Source organism: Paramormyrops kingsleyae, chromosome 17, assembly GCF_048594095.1.
Source record: "Paramormyrops kingsleyae isolate MSU_618 chromosome 17, PKINGS_0.4, whole genome shotgun sequence".
Classification (NCBI taxonomy): Eukaryota; Metazoa; Chordata; class Actinopteri; order Osteoglossiformes; family Mormyridae; genus Paramormyrops; species Paramormyrops kingsleyae.
In genome coordinates, this window is record NC_132813.1 from 2,067,767 (window position 1) to 2,086,635 (window position 18,869).

Consider the following 18,869-nt stretch of genomic DNA (forward strand, 5'->3'; position numbering starts at 1 on the left):
CTCTCCTTAGGTGGACATGGGGCCAGGACCTCAGAAAGTCAGCTGCTGCTCCTCATGTTTCCTGGCTGCACTTTATGTGGGTTCAGCTCCGGAGTCGACTCATAAATCTGCAGATGATGCATGAGAAGCACTTAACACGTCCTGTGATTATATTATATGGGGCTAACGACTGCCAATGTGAAGTAATGTGAATGTTGACTTTAATACCATACATACACTGATGTTTTTCACAGTGGTCTCTTATGTACAACCAGTCTAAGCACATAGTTTAGAAGGTAAGAAGTCTTCAGATTTTTCATATTGTGTTTTTAAGTAAATTTGTTTATCTCACATAACCAGCTACATTGTGAGGTTACATAACTTCCAGAACACACCCCTGGCTTCTGGCATCCCTTAATACTGCACAACTGATAAAACTATGCCTTTTACCTTATCCAAATGCAAAATGAATACGGCTTGGTGTAGCACGATACCCCAGAGCTGTGGTTTATGGATTGTCTTTGCTTTTGATAATACAAATTGCGTACATACCAAAGTTGTACTCGCTCCAGAAACCGACAGGAGCGTTATACTGTAATTCAGGCAAAATGCAGCCAGCCATGACTAAGGAAGAAAGATAAAAGCTGCAAAGCGACAGTAATGCCGATGCGTTTAATAACGCCGTCATGGGGTAAAATCCTCTCCGTTCGGCGGAATGCGGCTCTTTCTCACTCAATAGAACTGAGTGTATTTCGGTAACCGCCAAGTAAGAAGGGATGTTTTAAAGGACGGCATGGAGCGAGGGAGGGGATACCGAAAAGAGGAAAGAGAATGGAAGCGCGCGAGTGTGTGAAGGGAAAGGAGAGAGAGAGAGGGAGAGAGAAAGAAAGAAAGCGCATGTCTCATCTCCCCATGCAGCCACTAGAAGGACCCCACCACTGGCGAGTCGCTCCCCCATCTTGCATGTGTTAGATCCTCCGCCGGACAAACCCTTTCCAGCGGCAGTGGGCACTGCGGGGAAAAGGGTCAGGATGGATTGCTAAAACTCGCTTTCTCCTTTTTTCATCCGTGAGCGCTCATCCTCGATGTCTATCAACAGTTTTTAACTAAAAATGAGGATTACTTGTCAACAGCTTCTTTTGCTTTTCTCTGGCTTTTGGGGGATGACAATGGGGGCTTTCCCAAGCAGCGTTCAAATTGGTAAGTAATTAAGTGGCGGCTTTTCAAAATGCACCGCTCCGTTAAGCAGTGCTGTTGAAAAAACATGGGTTTTTATTATTTATTTCCATAACGGGGTATACTTTATGCTGAGCTGCCGTTATTGCACATGCCTTTAATCATACAAAGTGTGTTTAAAAGAGAGCAACCGTTTTTTATCAATTGCACCTAACTGAAATTTGCGAATTATTGACGTTTGTGTTTTTTTTCCTTTTGCGCCGAAGGTTGTAGCGGGCGTGTTAGTATTTTGCCAGTGGTATTAGTATTTTATTGCCGTCCTAGACTCATTAATGTTTTAGTGTGCTTTTGTTCTTGGCTTTTTAGCTGTTTTTCTGTTTCAAGCCGTCACTGCAGCATTCGGCTTCGGCGTCAGTCCGTGATGGGATGCTCCGTCTCTGCCATACTGTCACATCACTGATGGCTTCCCTTCAAAGTTTCATTTTATACAATGTAGCCTGCACTTAATTATCGTGCGTCCCCAAACCTGCGCTCAGTGCGCGTGCCCTGTAAGCATCCTTAAAGAGGGGATGCTTTAATTTATTCTAGCGCTGCATCATTTATTGTGGGGGGACGGAGGACGTGATCTAATGAGACTCTGCCGCTGAACTTCATGCGTTATACACGCTCCGCCGGGTCCACGTAAAAACTCCCATTTTCTTGGCCTGACATTTGCATATCGCTGCATTACACACCACCCGTTTGAAATTAAATTTAATTGCTATTACAAGCAACCGAGTTTAAAGTACAGTCTAGGAAACGGGGAGACGATTCGTTTTTCCTCCTCACATCTGAATTTTGATGCAGGCATATGCCAGGGTCCAAGGTACCTCATTTTAAATATTTAAACATTCTAAGTTGCCCAAACTGTTCAGGTGTGTCTCGTTTTTCCATTTGTGCGTTTTTCTTTCGTGAGATGCCTTTCTTAGCATTTTCTGTTGCCTCCCTCCCTTCCTCTTTCCCTCTCCTCCTGTTTCTTTCACTCCGACTATTGCTCCGCAGGGGGGCTCTTCATCAGAAACACGGACCAGGAGTACACAGCCTTTCGACTGGCCATATTCCTGCACAACACCAGCCCCAACGCTACGGAGGCGCCTTTCAACCTGGTTCCCCATGTGGACAACATCGAGACGGCGAACAGCTTCGCAGTGACCAACGCCTGTGAGTGTGTGACCTGGTGATGACGTGTTCCCCTCGCGCAGGGTGGGGGAACGGGTGGATGCTTCTCATCAAGGCCTGAGGCAGAAGCTGGGCTTAATATGGCTCTTAGTCTAGAGCTTGCAAGCAAAATTATGGTGTCAATTATTATGGTGCAGATGTAACCTGGCTGTGCACCACTACTTAGTGAGAATTAGTTCCCACAGCTGGTGGTAGAAGCCTAGGTCCCTCTGTACTCATAATGGCATCCTGCTGATCAAAGGAGAACCCCTACCATGGGGGGTGGGGGGGCTGTTCATCTGTCCCCATGTTCATCTGTGTAAAGGACACCTGCTTTGGGGTCTCATGTACATCTGCAACCATGATCCTCCTTTTCTTCCATGTGTTCTCCTAAATGACCCTCCTTTACTTATGTGAATCTTCCTGAGTGATCTTCATTCCCTTCCGTGTGTCTTCCTGAGTGATCCTGCTTTCCTTCCGTCTGTCTTCCTGAGTGATCCCCCTTTCCTTCCGTCTGTCTTCCTGAGTGATCCCCTTTTCCTTCCATGTGTCTTCCTGAGTGATCCTTCTTTCCTTCCGTCTGTCTTCCTGAGTGATCCCCCTTTCCTTCCGTCTGTCTTCCTGAGTGATCCTCCTTTCCTTCCATCTATCTTCCTGAGTGATCCTCCTTTCCTTACGTGAATCTTCTAAAGTGATCCCCCTTTCCTTCCATCTGTCTTCCTGAGTGATCCCCCTTTCCTTCCGTGTGTCTTCCTGAGTGATCCTCCTTTCCATCCGTCTGTCTTCCTGAGTGATCCTCCTTTCCTTCCATCTGTCTTCCTGAGTGATCCTCCTTTCCTTCCATCTGTCTTCCTGAGTGATCCCCCTTTCCTTCCGTGTGTCTTCCTGAGTGATCCTCCTTTCCATCCGTCTGTCTTCCTGAGTGATCCCCCTTTCCTTCCGTGTGTCTTCCTGAGTGATCTTCCTTTCCTTCCATCTGTCTTCCTGAGTGATCCTCCTTTCCTTCCATCTGTCTTCCTGCGAGATCCTCCTTTCATTCCATCTGTCTTCCTGAGTGATCCTCCTTTCCTTCCATCTGTCTTCTTGAGTGATCCTCCTTTTCTTCCATGTGTCTTCCTCAGTGATCTTCCTTTCTTTCCATCTGTCTTCCTCAGTGATCCTCTTTTTCTTACATGAATCATCTTGAGTGATCCTCCTCTCCTTAATTGAATCTTCTTGAGTGATCCTCCTTTTCTTTAGTGTGTCTTACTGAGTGATCCTCCTTTACTGTGATGCATCTTCCTCAGTGATCCTCCTTTCCTTCCATCTGTCTTCCTGATTGCTCCTTTTCTTCCGTCTGTCTTCCTGAGTGATCCTCCTTTCCTTCCATCTGTCTTCCTGAGTGATCCTCCTTTCCTTCCATCTGTCTTCCTGAGTGATCCTCCTTTCCTTCCGTCTGTCTTCCTGAGTGATCCCCCTTTCCTTCCGTGTGTCTTCCTGAGTGATCCTCCTTTCCTTACATGAATCTTCTTAAGTGATCCTCCTTTCCTTCCATCTGTCTTCCTGAGTGATCCCCCTTTCCTTCCATCTGTCTTCCTGAGTGATCCTCCTTTCCTTCCATCTGTCTTCCTGAGTGATCCTCCTTTCCTTCCATCTGTCTTCCTGAGTGATCCCCCTTTCCTTCCATGTGTCTTCCTGAGTGATCCTCCTTTCCTTATGTGAATCTTCTTAAGTGATCCCCCTTTCCTTCCATCTGTCTTCCTGAGTTTTCCCCCTTTCCTTCCGTGTGTCTTCCTGAGTGATCCTCCTTTCCTTACGTGAATCTTCTTAAGTGATCCCCCTTTCCTTCCATCTGTCTTCCTGAGTTTTCCCCCTTTCCTTCCGTGTGTCTTCCTGAGTGATCCTCCTTTCCTTAGGTGAATCTTCTTAAGTGATCCCCCTTTCCTTCCATCTGTCTTCCTGAGTTTTCCCCCTTTCCTTCCATGTGTCTTCCTCAGTGATCCTCTTTTTCTTACATGAATCATCTTGAGTGATCCTCAATTGAATCTTCTTGAGTGATCCTCCTTTTCTTTAGTGTGTCTTACTGAGTGATCCTCCTTTACTGTGATGCATCTTCCTCAGTGATCCTCCTTTCCTTCCATCTATCTTCCTGTGTGATCCTCCTTTCCTTACGTGAATCTTCTAAAGTGATCCCCCTTTCCTTCCATCTGTCTTCCTGAGTGATCCCCCTTTCCTTCCGTGTGTCTTCCTGAGTGATCCTCCTTTCCTTCCGTCTGTCTTCCTGAGTGATCCTCCTTTCCTTCCATCTGTCTTCCTAAGCGATCCTCCTTTTCTTCCATGTGTCTTCCTCAGTGATCCTCTTTTTCTTACATGAATCATCTTGAGTGATCCTCCTCTCCTTAATTGAATCTTCTTGAGTGATCCTCCTTTTCTTTAGTGTGTCTTACTGAGTGATCCTCCTTTACTGTGATGCATCTTCCTCAGTGATCCTCCTTTCCTTCTATCTGTATTCCTGAGTGACCCTTTTTTCCTAGGTGTGTCTTCCGTCTGTTTTTCTTCCGTCTGTTTTTCTGAGTGATCCTCCTTTCCTTATGCCTGTCTCCCTGATTGCTCCTTTTCTTCCACATGCATCTTCCTGAGTGATCCTCCTCTCCTTTAGTGAATCGTCTTGTGTGATCCTCCTCTCCTTTAGTGAATCGTCTTGTGTGATCCTCCTCTCCTTAAGTGAATCTTCTTGAGTGATCCTCCTTTCCTTAAGTGAATCTTCTTGTGTGATCCTCCTTTCCTTAAGTAAATATTGTTGAATGATCCTCCTTTTCTTCCATGTAATAATATATAATAATTAATAATTGATACTTTATTGATCCCAGTGGGGAAATTGTTTTTACGCCTCCCTCCACTTGCTCTTTGTAGAGTAAGCTGTCTGCGAAGGGCGGCCACCTGTTGGGGCGCCCAGGGAGCTGGGGGTTAAGGGCCTTCCCTTAACCTTCCATTTGTCTTCTCAGTGATCCTCCTCTCCTTAAGTGATTCTTCTTGAGTGATCCTCCTTTCCTTAAGTGAATCTTCTTGTGTGTTCCTCCTCTCCTTAAGTGAATCTTCTTCTGTGATCCCCCTTTCCTTAAGTGAATCTTCTTCTGTGATCCTCCTCTCCTTAAGTGAATCTTCTTGAGTGATCCTCCTTTCCTTCCAGAATGGTCCTCCTTTCCTTCCATCTGTCTTCCTGAGTGATCCTCTTTCCTTTATGTGTGCTTTCCTGAATGGTCCTTCTTTCCTCTCGTCTGTCTCTTGTGAGTCCAGCTCCCCCCCTGGCTGTTATGCAGTTCCTCGTTTCTCACCCCGGCTTGTTTGAAAGTCACATTTGGGGCGGCCTGTGCCGTTCGTCCTCAGGGCCATTCGTAGCAGCCAGCGTGACAGAGTGCATTTCACCGGATGCCTCTGGCCGTCACACCGGAGCAGTAAGCAGCCTGTGGGACCTTTTTGTCTGCTGTTTCATCAGCTTTCGTTTGCCATTCATATTATTTGTATTGGCTTTTGGTTTTTTAATGTTTGCTATCCCAGCGTTTAACACATTATTTTATCTATTTTTTTAAGGGCTAGGGTTTTGCTTTTTGTTCTTTGTTTCTTTAAATGTGCATTTTTAATGATCTATTTGGGTTTTTGATATGCCTAGTAGCTCTAGGAAAGGCTGCTTCTAGCCTTAAAACTAGAATTTATACGGACAGTGGGTGGTAATCTGCTTATGATTTAATGACTAGCTTGGTAAACCTGCTGTGTGCTTCTGAAGGGAACCCCAGTGCGTTCTCCTACCTGTATTGCCAAAGATGCTACATCCTGCTCGTTTGGTTTATTAGAAGGCTTTTACTTCTCATCAGGAAACTATTTGTGCAATGAGCAGTTGTTCCATGAACTATTAGTTTGTTCCAATGGTTTCTATCTCCAGAGGCAGTACGAGGCAAGGCAATATTTCATATTTTTTCAGTGGTGAGTAAAATCAATAGCTAAATTAAGCTCAGAGAGCATGTGTGAAATCTGCTCTGAAAATGGAGGGGGGAGGAATGCTGAACCTGACAATTTGTCTGAATCGGCAGCATCAAAAGATTATCAATCCAGTCATAAAATCGGTTTCATTCAGGAGTCAGATATTTTCCATTTAATGGTCCCATTTTTTAGTCCCGAAATGGAGATTTGATTTTTTCCCCTGAGTCTGTACAGAACTGCGGGCTTTGTTCGCGGGGCATAATCATTATGAAGCCTTTCTTGTTTGGCATAAGTGGGTTTTCCTGCAAGGGCAGGTGATGCTCCCCAGCACTGCCGCCACTGCTCTGAGTGCCGATGGCCAGTGCCCAGGGTTTGGCTGTGTGCAGGGGAAGAACAGTGGACGGGAGCAAACCAGTGTCAGTGTAAATGTCGGCTGTGTCTTTATCCAAGCTATGGGAAATACCCACTACATGATCTGGCCACCTCCCTCTTCCTGTCTCATCTGTATCTGCGCTGTCCTGCTTCCTCTTCCTATCTCATCTGTACCTGCTCTGTCCTGCTTCCTCTTCCTGTCTCATCTGTATCTGCGCTGTCCTGCTTCCTCTTCCTATCTCATCTGTACCTGCTCTGTCCTGCTTCCTCTTCCTGTCTCATCTGTATCTGCGCTGTATTGCTTCCTCTTCCTATCTCATCTGTACCTGCTCTGTCCTGCTTCCTCTTCCTGTCTCATCTGTACCTGCGCTGTCCTGCTTCCTCTTCCTGTCTCATCTTTACCTGCGCTGTCCTGCTTCCTCTTCCTGTCTCATCTGTACCTGCGCTGTCCTGCTTCCTCTTTCTGTCTCATCTGTACCTGCGCTGTCCTGCTTCCTCTTCCTATCTCATCTGTACCTGCGCTGTCCTGCTTCCTCTTCCTATCTCATCTGTACCTGCTCTGTCCTGCTTCCTCTTCCTGTCTCATCTGTACCTGCGCTGTCCTGCTTCCTCTTCCTGTCTCATCTGTACCTGCGCTGTCCTGCTTCCTCTTCCTGTCTCATCTGTACCTGCGCTGTCCTGCTTCCTCTTTCTGTCTCATCTGTACCTGCGCTGTCCTGCTTCCTCTTCCTATCTCATCTGTACCTGCTCTGTCCTGCTTCCTCTTCCTATCTCATCACTCTCTGCTCTGGCCTGCTTTCCCTTCCTGTTTCATCACTACCTGATCTGTCTGGCTTCCTCTTCCTGTCTCATCCCTACCTACCCTGCCCAACTTCCTCTTCCTGTCTCATCAGTACCTGCTCTGTCCAACTTCTTCCCGTCTCATCAGTACCTGTTCTGTCAAACTTCCTCTTCCTGTTTCATCACTACTTGCTCTGTCTGGCTTCCTCTTCCTGTTTCATCACTACTTGCTCTGTCTGGCTTCCTCTTCCTGTCTCACTACCTGAGATGAGGATCTTTTTCTGTGGCCTTCTTGCCCTATAACGGTGAGGTGACATCTGCGAACTTGGGGCATATTCGCTCAATGCATGCCGCTCCAAAGGCAGGAACAAATGGAAAAGTCTAGGGGACCCGCTGAAGATTTCTTGAAGCATAAAGAGCCAATAAAATGATGAATTAGCTGAACTGGAGCAGAAATCATGGATCCATGAGCATCCTCAGTCTGGTAGCTAGAGGACAGGAGGTGCCACGTGAACAATGAGCCTTGAGTAAGCTTAGCAGGTTCATATTTAGATCATATTCAGATTGAGATGTGGCTAGGAGCTTGCCTCGTCAGGCCATTGCGCCGATTAACCGAACACATGTGAATGCCGTGTCCCGCTTGCTGGTTTCTGTTCTCAGTATCGGCCTTTTGCTCACAGGGCCGCTGACGGCTTCATTTGTGACGTCATGAATTATTAGGATACTATCAAAGGCATGATGGTACTGCAGCTTCTCTGTAGGTTTAATGATGACAGCTTACACCTTGCTGTTATTAAAGAAGCCCATTGGGCAGCCAGTTGACCTTGGACCCCAGAGTTTTTGGGTCCTCTCCTCTGTTATCTTCTGGCATTCTTTCGTCCTCTTTCCTTTCACCTGTCTCATGAGCCACGTGGTATGAATGAGATAGTAACGAGAGAGTAATGGTTTGCTACACACTCTTGTGAAACGCCTTAGGGCGGCTGTGTTGTGAAAAGCTGCTAAATAATATAAATTGAATTGAAATGAAATTTTAAGTTAGATTTTTATCAGTATTTATAATATTTCCTTAGATAAAACGCACCGTTCCTGCACTGGTGGTCACTTAGTATTTGTACTAACAGATTCCGTCACAATGGTGATAAAGGCTGTGCTGATTGGAGATCGACACTCTCAGGCTCCCACTGTCCTTTCTAACAGGACCATGGAGTCCTTAATCCTCCACTGGAATCACACATCTGCTGCCGGCTGGCTACTGACCGCCTACTTACTGCCTACTGCCCCCCCTTGGTCACACTTGGGATTTTCCCCGGCGGTCAGACAGATGAATTTCCTTGATGGTCCAGTGCTTGATGCACAGAGGCTTTTAGACACAGAAGGGCTGGATGTGCAGCTTTCTCTCTTTCTCCTGGTTTCACTCATTCACTCTTTGGCTTTTTTCGCAATTGTGAAATCAACCCCCTGTGGTCATATGCAATTTGCCCCCTCCCATTTCCATACCCCCAATCATCCCCCCAGTGGCTCTCCATCCTCATGGGGTCACAGGGTCATTCGGGGGTGCCTCGTGGCACGCGCCTCCTGCACTCATTGGCTAGGATGGGGGCCGGCCTGGGCGTCATAAATCAGAGGGAATTATGGGACATGAATGGTCCAGATGACTAGAGTTCCAATGAGCGAGTGAAGAAAGTGGGACCTGATTGCACCCGCCCCCTCGTTAATAAACGAGGTCACACATTGTGTGGCTTGACAGCGGCCACACTCTGGGGGGGGGGTTGGTGTGAGACCCAGAAGTTCCCCTTTTCTACTGGGACTGCTTTTACTTTAATATGCTGCCAAATAATGAAAGAGTGATGCCTCTGTGAGGGTCTGGGATGGGAAGGAAACGGGAAAGATGGGAACAGCACAACACTGTGAGCCTGTACAGTTTTTCCAGTTATTCACCAGACTTTGTCATTCTTTTTAAGAGACTGAAGCAGGGAGTGAGTGACAGGGGCCCTATTGTGTTCCTCGTTTTTTGGCAGAAAGAAGCATATCAGACATCCTTTGTACTCCCCCTCTGCTTCAGCCTTGCCTTCATCCTCACAGCACATTAGTTAGCCAGTATCGGTTAGCCAGTATCGGTTAGCCAGTATCGGTTAGCTAGTATCGGTTAGCTAGTATAAGTTAGCAAATATTGGTTATCCTGCCTGCGACTACAAAAACTGAGACTATAAAGAGTTGAAAGAAAAATGAGAGGGAGAGTATTGCTCACTCATTTTTTCTCAACGAAAGGTTCATTTTTGTTAGAGTTTTGATCAGACTCCATCTCCATGTGATGCAAATGAATCGGTTAATTCAAATTTTATCGGTAATGTTAACGTTAGTGAAATTAGCTGGCTAGTTCAACAAATAATTACTTACTGGGCTTTCTAACTTATCGTCATCTCCCTGAAAAATTGAGAAGAGTTTGCATTTTCCTGCTTTATTAAATTGAACTTTAACTTGAACTTGGAGAAAGGTAACGTAATTTATGCTCGCTGTCTAAATCAGTTCTGCCCTGATGTCATGCACAAAATAAATGGGTTGCAACATATGTTTTGAAAGTTATAAATACATTTTCATAGCTGACCATTTGTGATAGAGGGCATTAAGTATACACCCAAGCTGCCAGCCTACAAAGATAAAGTTAATGAAATAATTAAAGTTGTTAAAGCTTTGATTGGGTCATATGGGTTTCAGGGTGGGGGGTGTGAAGTGATGGTAGTGACACAGGGTTGGATTGGTCTGGGTTCGGGGCCCAACGTGATCTGCTTTTATGAGGCCCAAAATCTGTAGTGTCACCCCCACGGCATTGACTCTGGTACGCAATTACCTACGATGATGTCACAGTATGCAAATGAGCTATGACCTTTTTGTACTGTTCCTTTAATCGGTAGAAATAGTACCACAAATATCAGGCGCAGATTGTGTTCAATGACGGGAGGGGCTCTGGAAAGGCAGTGGACATGTGCACCTGCTTAAGCTATGGGGGGGCTTTTCTGGGATTATCACTGGCCAGTTGGAGCCCCGGCCCCTCTCCCCCCCCCCACCTTGTGAGATTCGCCGGGTTAATGGGAAAGGGGGAGAGTCCTGGCAGGAAGTACTGCTCTCTAATTAGGGATTAGTCTCTCCGCACTGCCAGGAGAGATAGCGTGAGGGTGGGTCCCTCCAGGTCAGGGGGGGGGCTAAGCCATCAGCATTTCCTTTGGAGGCCAGGTGGGAGGGCGGCCCCCACAATGTGATGGCGTCGCTGCAGCTTGGACACTGCGGCTCCGAGGCCTCAGCTCGGCGGCTGTAGCGGGCTGACGATGGGAGTGACTCGCTGGCGATTAAGATCCAGCCAGTGTGGCCCGAGACATCGTTAGCTGGTTTTATACAGCACAGACATGCTCGCCTTTTGTTTATTCTGTCTCTTTATCAGACAGCCAGCGACATGGCGGCCCGTAGCGGACTGGGACGCCGGCGGGATTCCGGCCCGGGTCAGGCGCTCATCTGTCACATCGGGCACTGCGGGCGGCACTGCTGATGGTTCGCTCTATTTGGCTGTGAGAGGGTGTGTGAGTTGGGGAGGGGGGCATCTGATTGGCTGCTGCTTCAGTGGAGGATGAACTGAGCTGTAGGCCACTGCAGTGTACAGGTCTTTGGTGGGCTGTGCCTCACTGTGTCTGCCTGTGCTTAGCTGTGTTGATCCAGGTTGAGTTACCCAGGGACCTGGAATAAAAAAAAAAGAAGGAAAAACATACTGTTTTGTGAAATAATGTTCCTCCCCCCACCCCAGCACTGTGACTGGTCTGTGTTCCGGAGATTAAATGAGAGATGTACCGCATCATGACAGAGGACAAGATCTCTCTGTTACACTTGTCATTTTCCATTTCGCCTCTGGCTGCATCATTTAAAGTTTTGACGTTGTGCTTCCATGTTTTAATTGCTTGTATTGGATGTTTCTTGGTTCTTCGTTGTACCGTGATTAGAAGGTATAGCTGAGAGCCGTCCTGTGGAGAACTTCACACATCATTCACCACCATTGTCTCATTTTTAACATGTGAGCAGAAGCATGCAGAGTGACAGCCAGTAATTTAGGGGCAAAACATGGAAGGTGTGTGCAAGGATGCCTGAACTTGGGCTTGCTGGGTCTCTGCTTGGGTCCCGCCTGCTGGCAGGGGGTGTGACTCTGAATCACTGGTGCTGAAACATCTTGCCAGCTGGCTTTCTGTTGTGGATCATCAGCATGCACTCCACAACTCCTCATCACTTATTCCTGTGTGTATGGGACAGACCCCTCCCAGATTCATGCTACCCCAGGGGTACGGAGCCCACTACATTTTGCATTCTATTTATTTTAGTATTTAAAGGCCTTGCCTCAAGGCCAAATGGTGAGATCACTCTGGCAACCTTGGGATTTGAACCGGCAACCTTCCAATCACAGGGCTAACCTGCCGAGCAACCTACCACACCATCGCTGTTCCTCGCTGTTGATGCTCCACCTGTCAGCACTGCACTGGGGGGGGGGGTTATGCACCCGAAATTACCCCCACTTGCCCTTCATCTTCCATGGGACTGTCTCAGTTCCTGTGTTATTTTGCCGTGGGTGTTTACACGGCGGTTTGTTTCTGTTTAAATAAAACAGCGGGGGGGGCGATGGAGCGAAACGCTGCCGAGCTGCCGGTTGGTTTCAGCATCACGCTACAAAATTACACCTTCGTCTGCAAGCGCACATCACACCTCCGTCGGGTTCAGCCCCCATTCGCCTGGGCGGGAGGATCCACAGAATGAAAAATTTGTCATGGGATGTGAGACTTTTTCCATAGCATTTGTGAAGAAGAACATAAGTAATGTGGTCAGTATTAGAGATTGGAGATATATTCACTTATTGGGAGATCACAGAGATTTAGTGATAGAGGCTTAGGGAGTTCGTGGGGATGCAGAGACTGAGGGGCTTAGAAAGATATTATCAGTCTTAGGAGATCAGAAATGAAAAGGGATATCAGTTATAGGAGGTGCAATTAAAGTCTGTGTCCTCAAGCCGATGGGTGTGTGATCTTCAGGGAAGTGCATAATCTTTAAGGAAGTGCATGATCTTTGGAGAAGTGCGTGATCTTTGGAGAAGTGCGTGAATCTTGGGGAAGTGCATGATCTTAAAGGAAGTGCATGATCCTTGAGGAAGTGCATGATCTTTAAGGAAGTGCTTGATCTTCAGGGAAGTGCATGATCTTTGTGGAAGTGCGTGATCCTTGTGGAAGTGCATGATCTTCAGGGAAGTGTGTGATCCTTGGGGAAAGAGTGTGATCTTCAGGTAAGTCTGTAAACTTAGAGGAAGTGAATGATCTTCTGGGAAGTAAATAGTCCCGAGGGAAGTGTGAGGTTTCCAGCCAGTCACTGCACATACTACAGGAGCTGCTTGCTTGCTTATTTTTCTGATACCTTTTGAGATTTGCTTGTGATGGAAGTTAGTCATGAGTCTGGCAGAAAGGAGATTCCCATCTACAGGCCTGCTGTGGAGCTCCTGCTGGTCTGGGAAGGGGGAGCCTTGCACAGGGGTAGGGTGGTGTTCCTGGTGGTCAGCATAACCCACTAATTATCTGAGGAACGTAAGTGTGTAAGTGTCACCCCCCCCCCCCCCCTTTATTGTTGACATTCTTCAGTCATCGTGTGAGTTACGCTCTGTGTGATATTTGTTTATAAGCCAGAATCTGCGCCTTTTCGCAGTAGCCAGAAATCCCACTGATGTCGCCATATGCTAAAATGCCTCCCAATTCTGAATGCCGGGTCTTACGCTCGGAAGGAATTCTGCAGCCTTCCACAAAAAATCCGGGTGACGGGTCCTTTCTCTGCCTCGGAATGAAACCGGGTGTGAAGCGCCCCCCTTTACGGCCAGCGTGAGAGTGCCCCCACCACACTCGCGCCTCAGTAACGGCATGGGAAGCGGGGTATCATGGCCAGCTCTGGGACACTGTTCCTGGCAAACGGCTGGATGTGAAAGCGCGGCATCCCCCTCCCGACACTCTTCCGCTCCCCCCCCCTTCCTGGGGAGTGTCTTTGTTGAGCTAATGAGGCGGACACACCCTGCTGGCGGCTCCTGGCAACAAACATCCGACCCCCGTGGTTCCCTGGGACTCGGCCGTCTAATCTGGGGAAGCAGGCTGGGGGGGGGGGGGGGGGGTAGTCGGCGTTCTCCAGAGCTGATCTGGGGTCAGTTTGGAGGTATGTGGAGTAACATCTGAAGCCATGCGAGGTTCTGACTCAGAGCAGGCAGAGAAAGCGCCATAATAGGGACTCTGTAGCATACGGACTTCCTTAACACATCTCCCCCCCACCCCCCCGCCCCCCAAATAAAGGCACCTCTACATATGATTTAAACATGACGAGGACCTCAGTCCCAGACCCCAAGTGCTGAACGGCTTTCTAACGTACCACCAGCTTTTAACATGCTGTTATTTAGTATCTCGCGCTGCTCATGCTGTCCGGATGCCTCACTCGATTAGGAAGGCTTTGAGGGAATCGTCGTCTCCTTGAAAATGAAAATGAGTAAAGCTGTTATCTCGGCGGGAAGCGGCCTGCCTCGCTGTCTCACTGCCTTCCCCAAAGGCATCTCTGCAAGCTGCTCCTTACATTATAATCCGAAGAATTTGGAGATGAGTGGTTGGTGTCAGAATCTCCCCAGGCTGATTCACTCTCTGAAGCTCACTGAGCATCCCTGGCTGGTGTTAGAACCTCTCCCATCCCATCGTGCGCTCTGAGGTGCATTGTGGTCTTCATTGTTCTTTTCGCAGTGCCTTGTAGGCCTCAGCCTGGCATGGCCCAGCCCGCGGTGGTCCAAACCCAATCAGGCCGCGCGCCTGAGTCCGCGCGCGGAAATGTGTCAGGTGTGAATGAAGGCGATCCCCGTGCCCAGGGCTCCAGCCGCTTGTGTACACGCTGCGTTTCCATGGCGATGGCTGACGAGTGGCCCGTCTCACTTCAAAAATAGTTTAGTGATTCATATTGCCCGGGGGAGGAGGGGGGCAGTGCCATCCACGTCGGAAGGGCTAGCAGGTCGTGTCTGGAAATGGATACTGCTGGGAGGTGTGTGTGTGTGTGTGTGTGTGTGTGTGTGTGTGTGTGTGTGTGTGTGGATTAGGTTTATGTTACATTGTGTGCTCAAGTTGGTGGCTGTGAGTCTGGGATTGTTTTCTTATGAACAACAAAGCAAGGCCACCTTCTTTTGGTTTAAAACAAAGGTCAGCAGGGGGCGCAGTGGTTAAAAGGCCCGTGACCAAAACTTTATGAAATATCCAGCTGTATAAATGTGTTATACATGGCTGAGTCTTATTCATGGGGATCAACAACCTTCTGCCCAGAAAAGCGGCGTCTTTGGAGTTATTCAAAGATGCTGATGTCACAAGGCGGCACCTGAGGTTTACCGGAAGTGCTGGTATAATGCAGCCGGGGGGGTGACCTCCCCAGTATGCAGCATATACCGGGGGGGGCAGAGCAGTGGTGCTATAGGGGATGAATGTGAACTTCAGCAGGTTTGCTGTCAGCTGGTTACAGATGATGAGGGAAGGCTAACGGTGACTGATTAGTGTCACTGTCACCCCTCAGGGTCCCGAGACCTGCGCCTAACTATGCTGCCACGGTGACTGGCACAGCGCATGGTTGCCATGGGCACCCACTGAATGGGGTTACAGGAAGCGCTCGGCATTGTGGGTAGGTGGAGGGTTTTCCTGCTAGCTTGTGGAGTTCCAGCATCAATCAGATGTGGGAGGGTGATGTGTGTCAGTAACGGTAACATCCAGATGTCAGTTACACTGGATAAAAAAGTTCTAGATAAATATGCTCATCTAATTGGACCCTGGGGGGCAAAACCAGTTTCACAGGTGTCAGGCAGTAGGGAGGCCTTGGTCTGCAGCCTGAAGACCATGATATGGCTCAGTGTTGGGACTGGGTGATATGGCCAGTAATCACAAGGTCATATCAGTCAGTATTGATATTCTCCAGTTTAAAGGCTGATTTTTGCTTCTGAGTGAAAGTTAAAGTAATCAGGTGGTTAATTGTTGTTTTAAACTAACATATCAAAAATCTGATATAGAAGCTGAGTAGGTTATTTTAGTCAGCACCAACAGAACACTGCCAGTCACCTACTTCATAGGGTTTCTGAATTCTCTGTGGATTATTACCGAGTGGATTTCTTGTGGACTGAATTTTACTGTGGACAAAACTGGTTTTCGTTTCTTGGACGGGTTGCTTGGGACTTATCTGCTCAGTTGCCCTGTTGTTTTGGCTGTGTTGTCTTTCGTCTGCCTACCTGCCCTATTGCATTCTCTTATTCGTTCAATAAATCCCCTGTTCGTGTTTTTACGGCTGTGCCTGCACTTCTCTACTACCATGCCTGACAAATAGTCACAGATAAAGTGTCCTCATTTCATTGTGATGGAAAACATGTCACAGCAATACATCGAGTCTCTCTATAGATTAATCTATCGACGATTTTATTGATTGCTCAATTAATCTAAACGATTATCTTCCCTCCAGAAAATCAATTTGACTGTTTAAGTTAAGTTCATTATATTTTGACAAAAAACTGTTAGATAATGAACGCAGGATTTTCTCACACAACTTGATAAGCAGATTAGCAGTATGTCAAAAATATTAATGAGAGGTGTATTGTGATGCCCAAAAGTTAGTAATCTGTTTAAATTTGGCGTATCCTCATGCTTAATAAATTCGGTTAGCGGACACAAGCGATAAGCACTGAAGGGACAGATGAGGGGCCACAACGACTTTTAACCCTCTGGGGTCTAGGGGTAGGAAACACACTGTCACTGAAGGGACAGATGAGGGGCCACAACGACTTTTAACCCTCTGGGGTCTAGGGGTAGGAAACACACTGTCACTGAAGGGGCAGATCAGGGGCCACAACATCTTTTAACCCTCTGGGGTCTAGGGGTAGGAAACACACTGTCACTGAAGGGACAGATATGGGGCCACAACGACTTTTAAAAGAGGAGATACTGTGGTTAAACGAGGCGCTGTGGTGGTCTTACTTTTTGCAGATTAAAGTCCGACGCGTTTTTTTTCGTAAATATGGTTTACGAATTATTTTCTTTTATTTAGTGTCCGTTTTCATTTCAGTTTTAGTTTACGATAGTCACACTGGTCCCAACAAGTCCAACACGCATGAACACACACACACACACACACACACACACACACACACACACACACTGGCACCATCAGTGCAAAATAAGCCCAGATTTTTGCCTGAACATTATGACGAACACTTATGGACATGCGGGGCCCCGTATCTGGCTCCCCCTCCCAATCATTCTCTGAGGACTTTCATCACTGTCAGGTTAATTGAATCACGATGCAGACAGGGGGTGAGAGCGAGAGCAAGGTGGGGGGGGGGGCTTTTCTCAAGTTGTTGGAGGTTCATGCACTACTTCAGTCCTGACTGAAACAGGCGAAATCTGCTTATTGCTTATTGTCTTATTGTGTGTGATGGGCCTGATCATCACCCAGGGACTGCAGTTGGTGCTGTAATGTATGAAATTCTCTAGCGAAGGCACGGGTTCGAGGTTTAGCGACCAGCAGGTCTCGCTCCTGTGCAGCCTTGGCGTCTCCACGGTGACGACAGGCCTTGTCCATTAGGTCCATTGGTTTAATTCTATTAGCTCTTGTCCCAGCAGCGGCCCGTCAGAAAGGTCCCGCGGAACTGCCGCCATCGCCGGGTGATTAAATGGGCTGGCTCGCACCGCCCTTTCACCGTGTGCCATCTGCGTGACGGCATTGCCGCGCTCAGAGCCAGACCTGCCCAGATCCGTGAGCCTCTCCCGATCCCGATCGGCCCAGGCGGGGGCAGAGGATGGTAACTTTGGGCCCATATCAGTTAGCCTGACCTATCGATTATTTATTTGCATAGGAAGAAGTGAGTTAGGTTTGCTTGTTTATCCCTCCATCTTCCAAACGCTTCTCTCATTATTCTCTTATTATAGTGAGTGTTGGGATTCCTGTTCCTTCACAGACAGGAAGTCTGCTCCCCTGGCTTCCTGTGATTGGCTGTCCTGCTGTTGATGTCACCTGTAGCAGCAGAGTCCCCTGTGTTCTGTTGCATCTCTAATTCTGCATGTCCTGCTACATGCAATCAGCAGAGTCAGTTGGGTTTTGTTGTTATGGAGTCGTGGGAGTCGAGCTATTGGAAAAAAACAAAAACAAAAAAAAAACAAATTACAATGATGGTTTCCGCTTTAACTCTTATAAATAATTATTGGTGGCTCATTAGGACTGAAGTGAGGCTCTGCACTGATGCAGCAGCTTTGGGTTTTCAAAGTTTCCTTTCATCTCTGCCTAAATACAGCCCCAGTTTTGCTAATTAAAGGCGGTAAAGACGACCGCAACAGGCAAAGCGACATGAGCTTTCAGAATCTGCTTCAGTATTAAAGGGAGAGCATGACCCCCCCACCCCCACCTCACCGTTAGCTTCCTCAGCACACATGTCACATTGCATGCTGCTCTGGGGGCTACAACAGGCCATCCAATCTGGGGCTTCTGCTCTGCCGTTTAAGATCAGTGGAGGAGGGTGGAGGTGATGGGATTGAGATGGAGGGGTGGGTGACCGTTGACCAGGCTGGGGAGGGGGTCCTGCACCCCCGTTTAGGGAGATCACAGAGATCCTGCCCTCTGTTCTGGCACCAGGGGCGATTGTACCTCAGCCTTGCCCCGATTTGCCCGCCACCACACACCTTGTCTGTGATTAATGGCCTTGAGGCTGAGCCTGTTTGTGGAAAAGCCCCTCTAAAGACCCTCAAGGGAGAGAAGCACAGAGCCAGACAGCTGTCACCGTGGCACATGGACTGGGGCAGGACCTACTGTCACTCACAGCCAGGCTGATCTGCCATTGGCTCTGCCTGCCATGTGACCTGAGCCCATTTCCCAGACAGCCATCATTAGTGTTTTATCTATCTCAAGGTCTGAGGAGTGGTTCGTGAGTTTATCGCTGCCATCATATACGTCTGTTTGACCTCTGCGGGTGATTATGGTACATATGCTGCATTCTCATTGGCTGCTGGCCCTGCAGGTATCATAATTACAAATTTGACCAGCATTGATGGACAACACCCACAAACACTTACTGAACCCCGCACTCCGCCCCCCCCCCACGGACGTCTCTGCGGTCCTGACAGTCACTGCGGCACTTGCGTCAGATGCAGTCTATAGCGCTTTTATCCCGTGCCGCTTAGAATGTTCCGGTCCACTGACTACTCGCTTCCCTCTGCGCTCCGGCCGCTGGGTAAGGCAGTGGGCCCACGTTCCCACTCTGACACGCCATTGCTGTCTGTGCTTGATGGTTCGTTGTTGCCAGAATCTTCCGCAGTGGCTGACGCCTGTTTTCTCAGGTCCTCGCTGTTACTTTT

General features: G+C 48.0%; 1 protein-coding gene across 9 annotated transcripts in view; it reads left to right on the plus strand.

Annotated features, from left to right (window-relative positions):
* The first annotated feature begins 711 nt into the window (after window positions 1–711).
* The window catches only part of gria4a (glutamate receptor, ionotropic, AMPA 4a), a 55,066-nt gene continuing 36,908 nt past the window's right edge, over window positions 712–18,869 (plus strand). For 2 of the 9 annotated variants that reach the window (XM_072701208.1, XM_072701209.1), the window contains exons 1-2: window positions 712–1,179; window positions 2,197–2,355. In XM_072701208.1, coding sequence (XP_072557309.1) covers window positions 1,092–1,179; window positions 2,197–2,355 — 247 coding nt within the window. In that variant the 5' untranslated portion in view covers window positions 712–1,091. The remainder of the gene's footprint in view (window positions 1,180–2,196; window positions 2,356–18,869) is intronic. The other 7 variants (XR_011983232.1, XM_072701211.1, XR_011983233.1 and 4 more) reach the window with 5 other exon arrangements.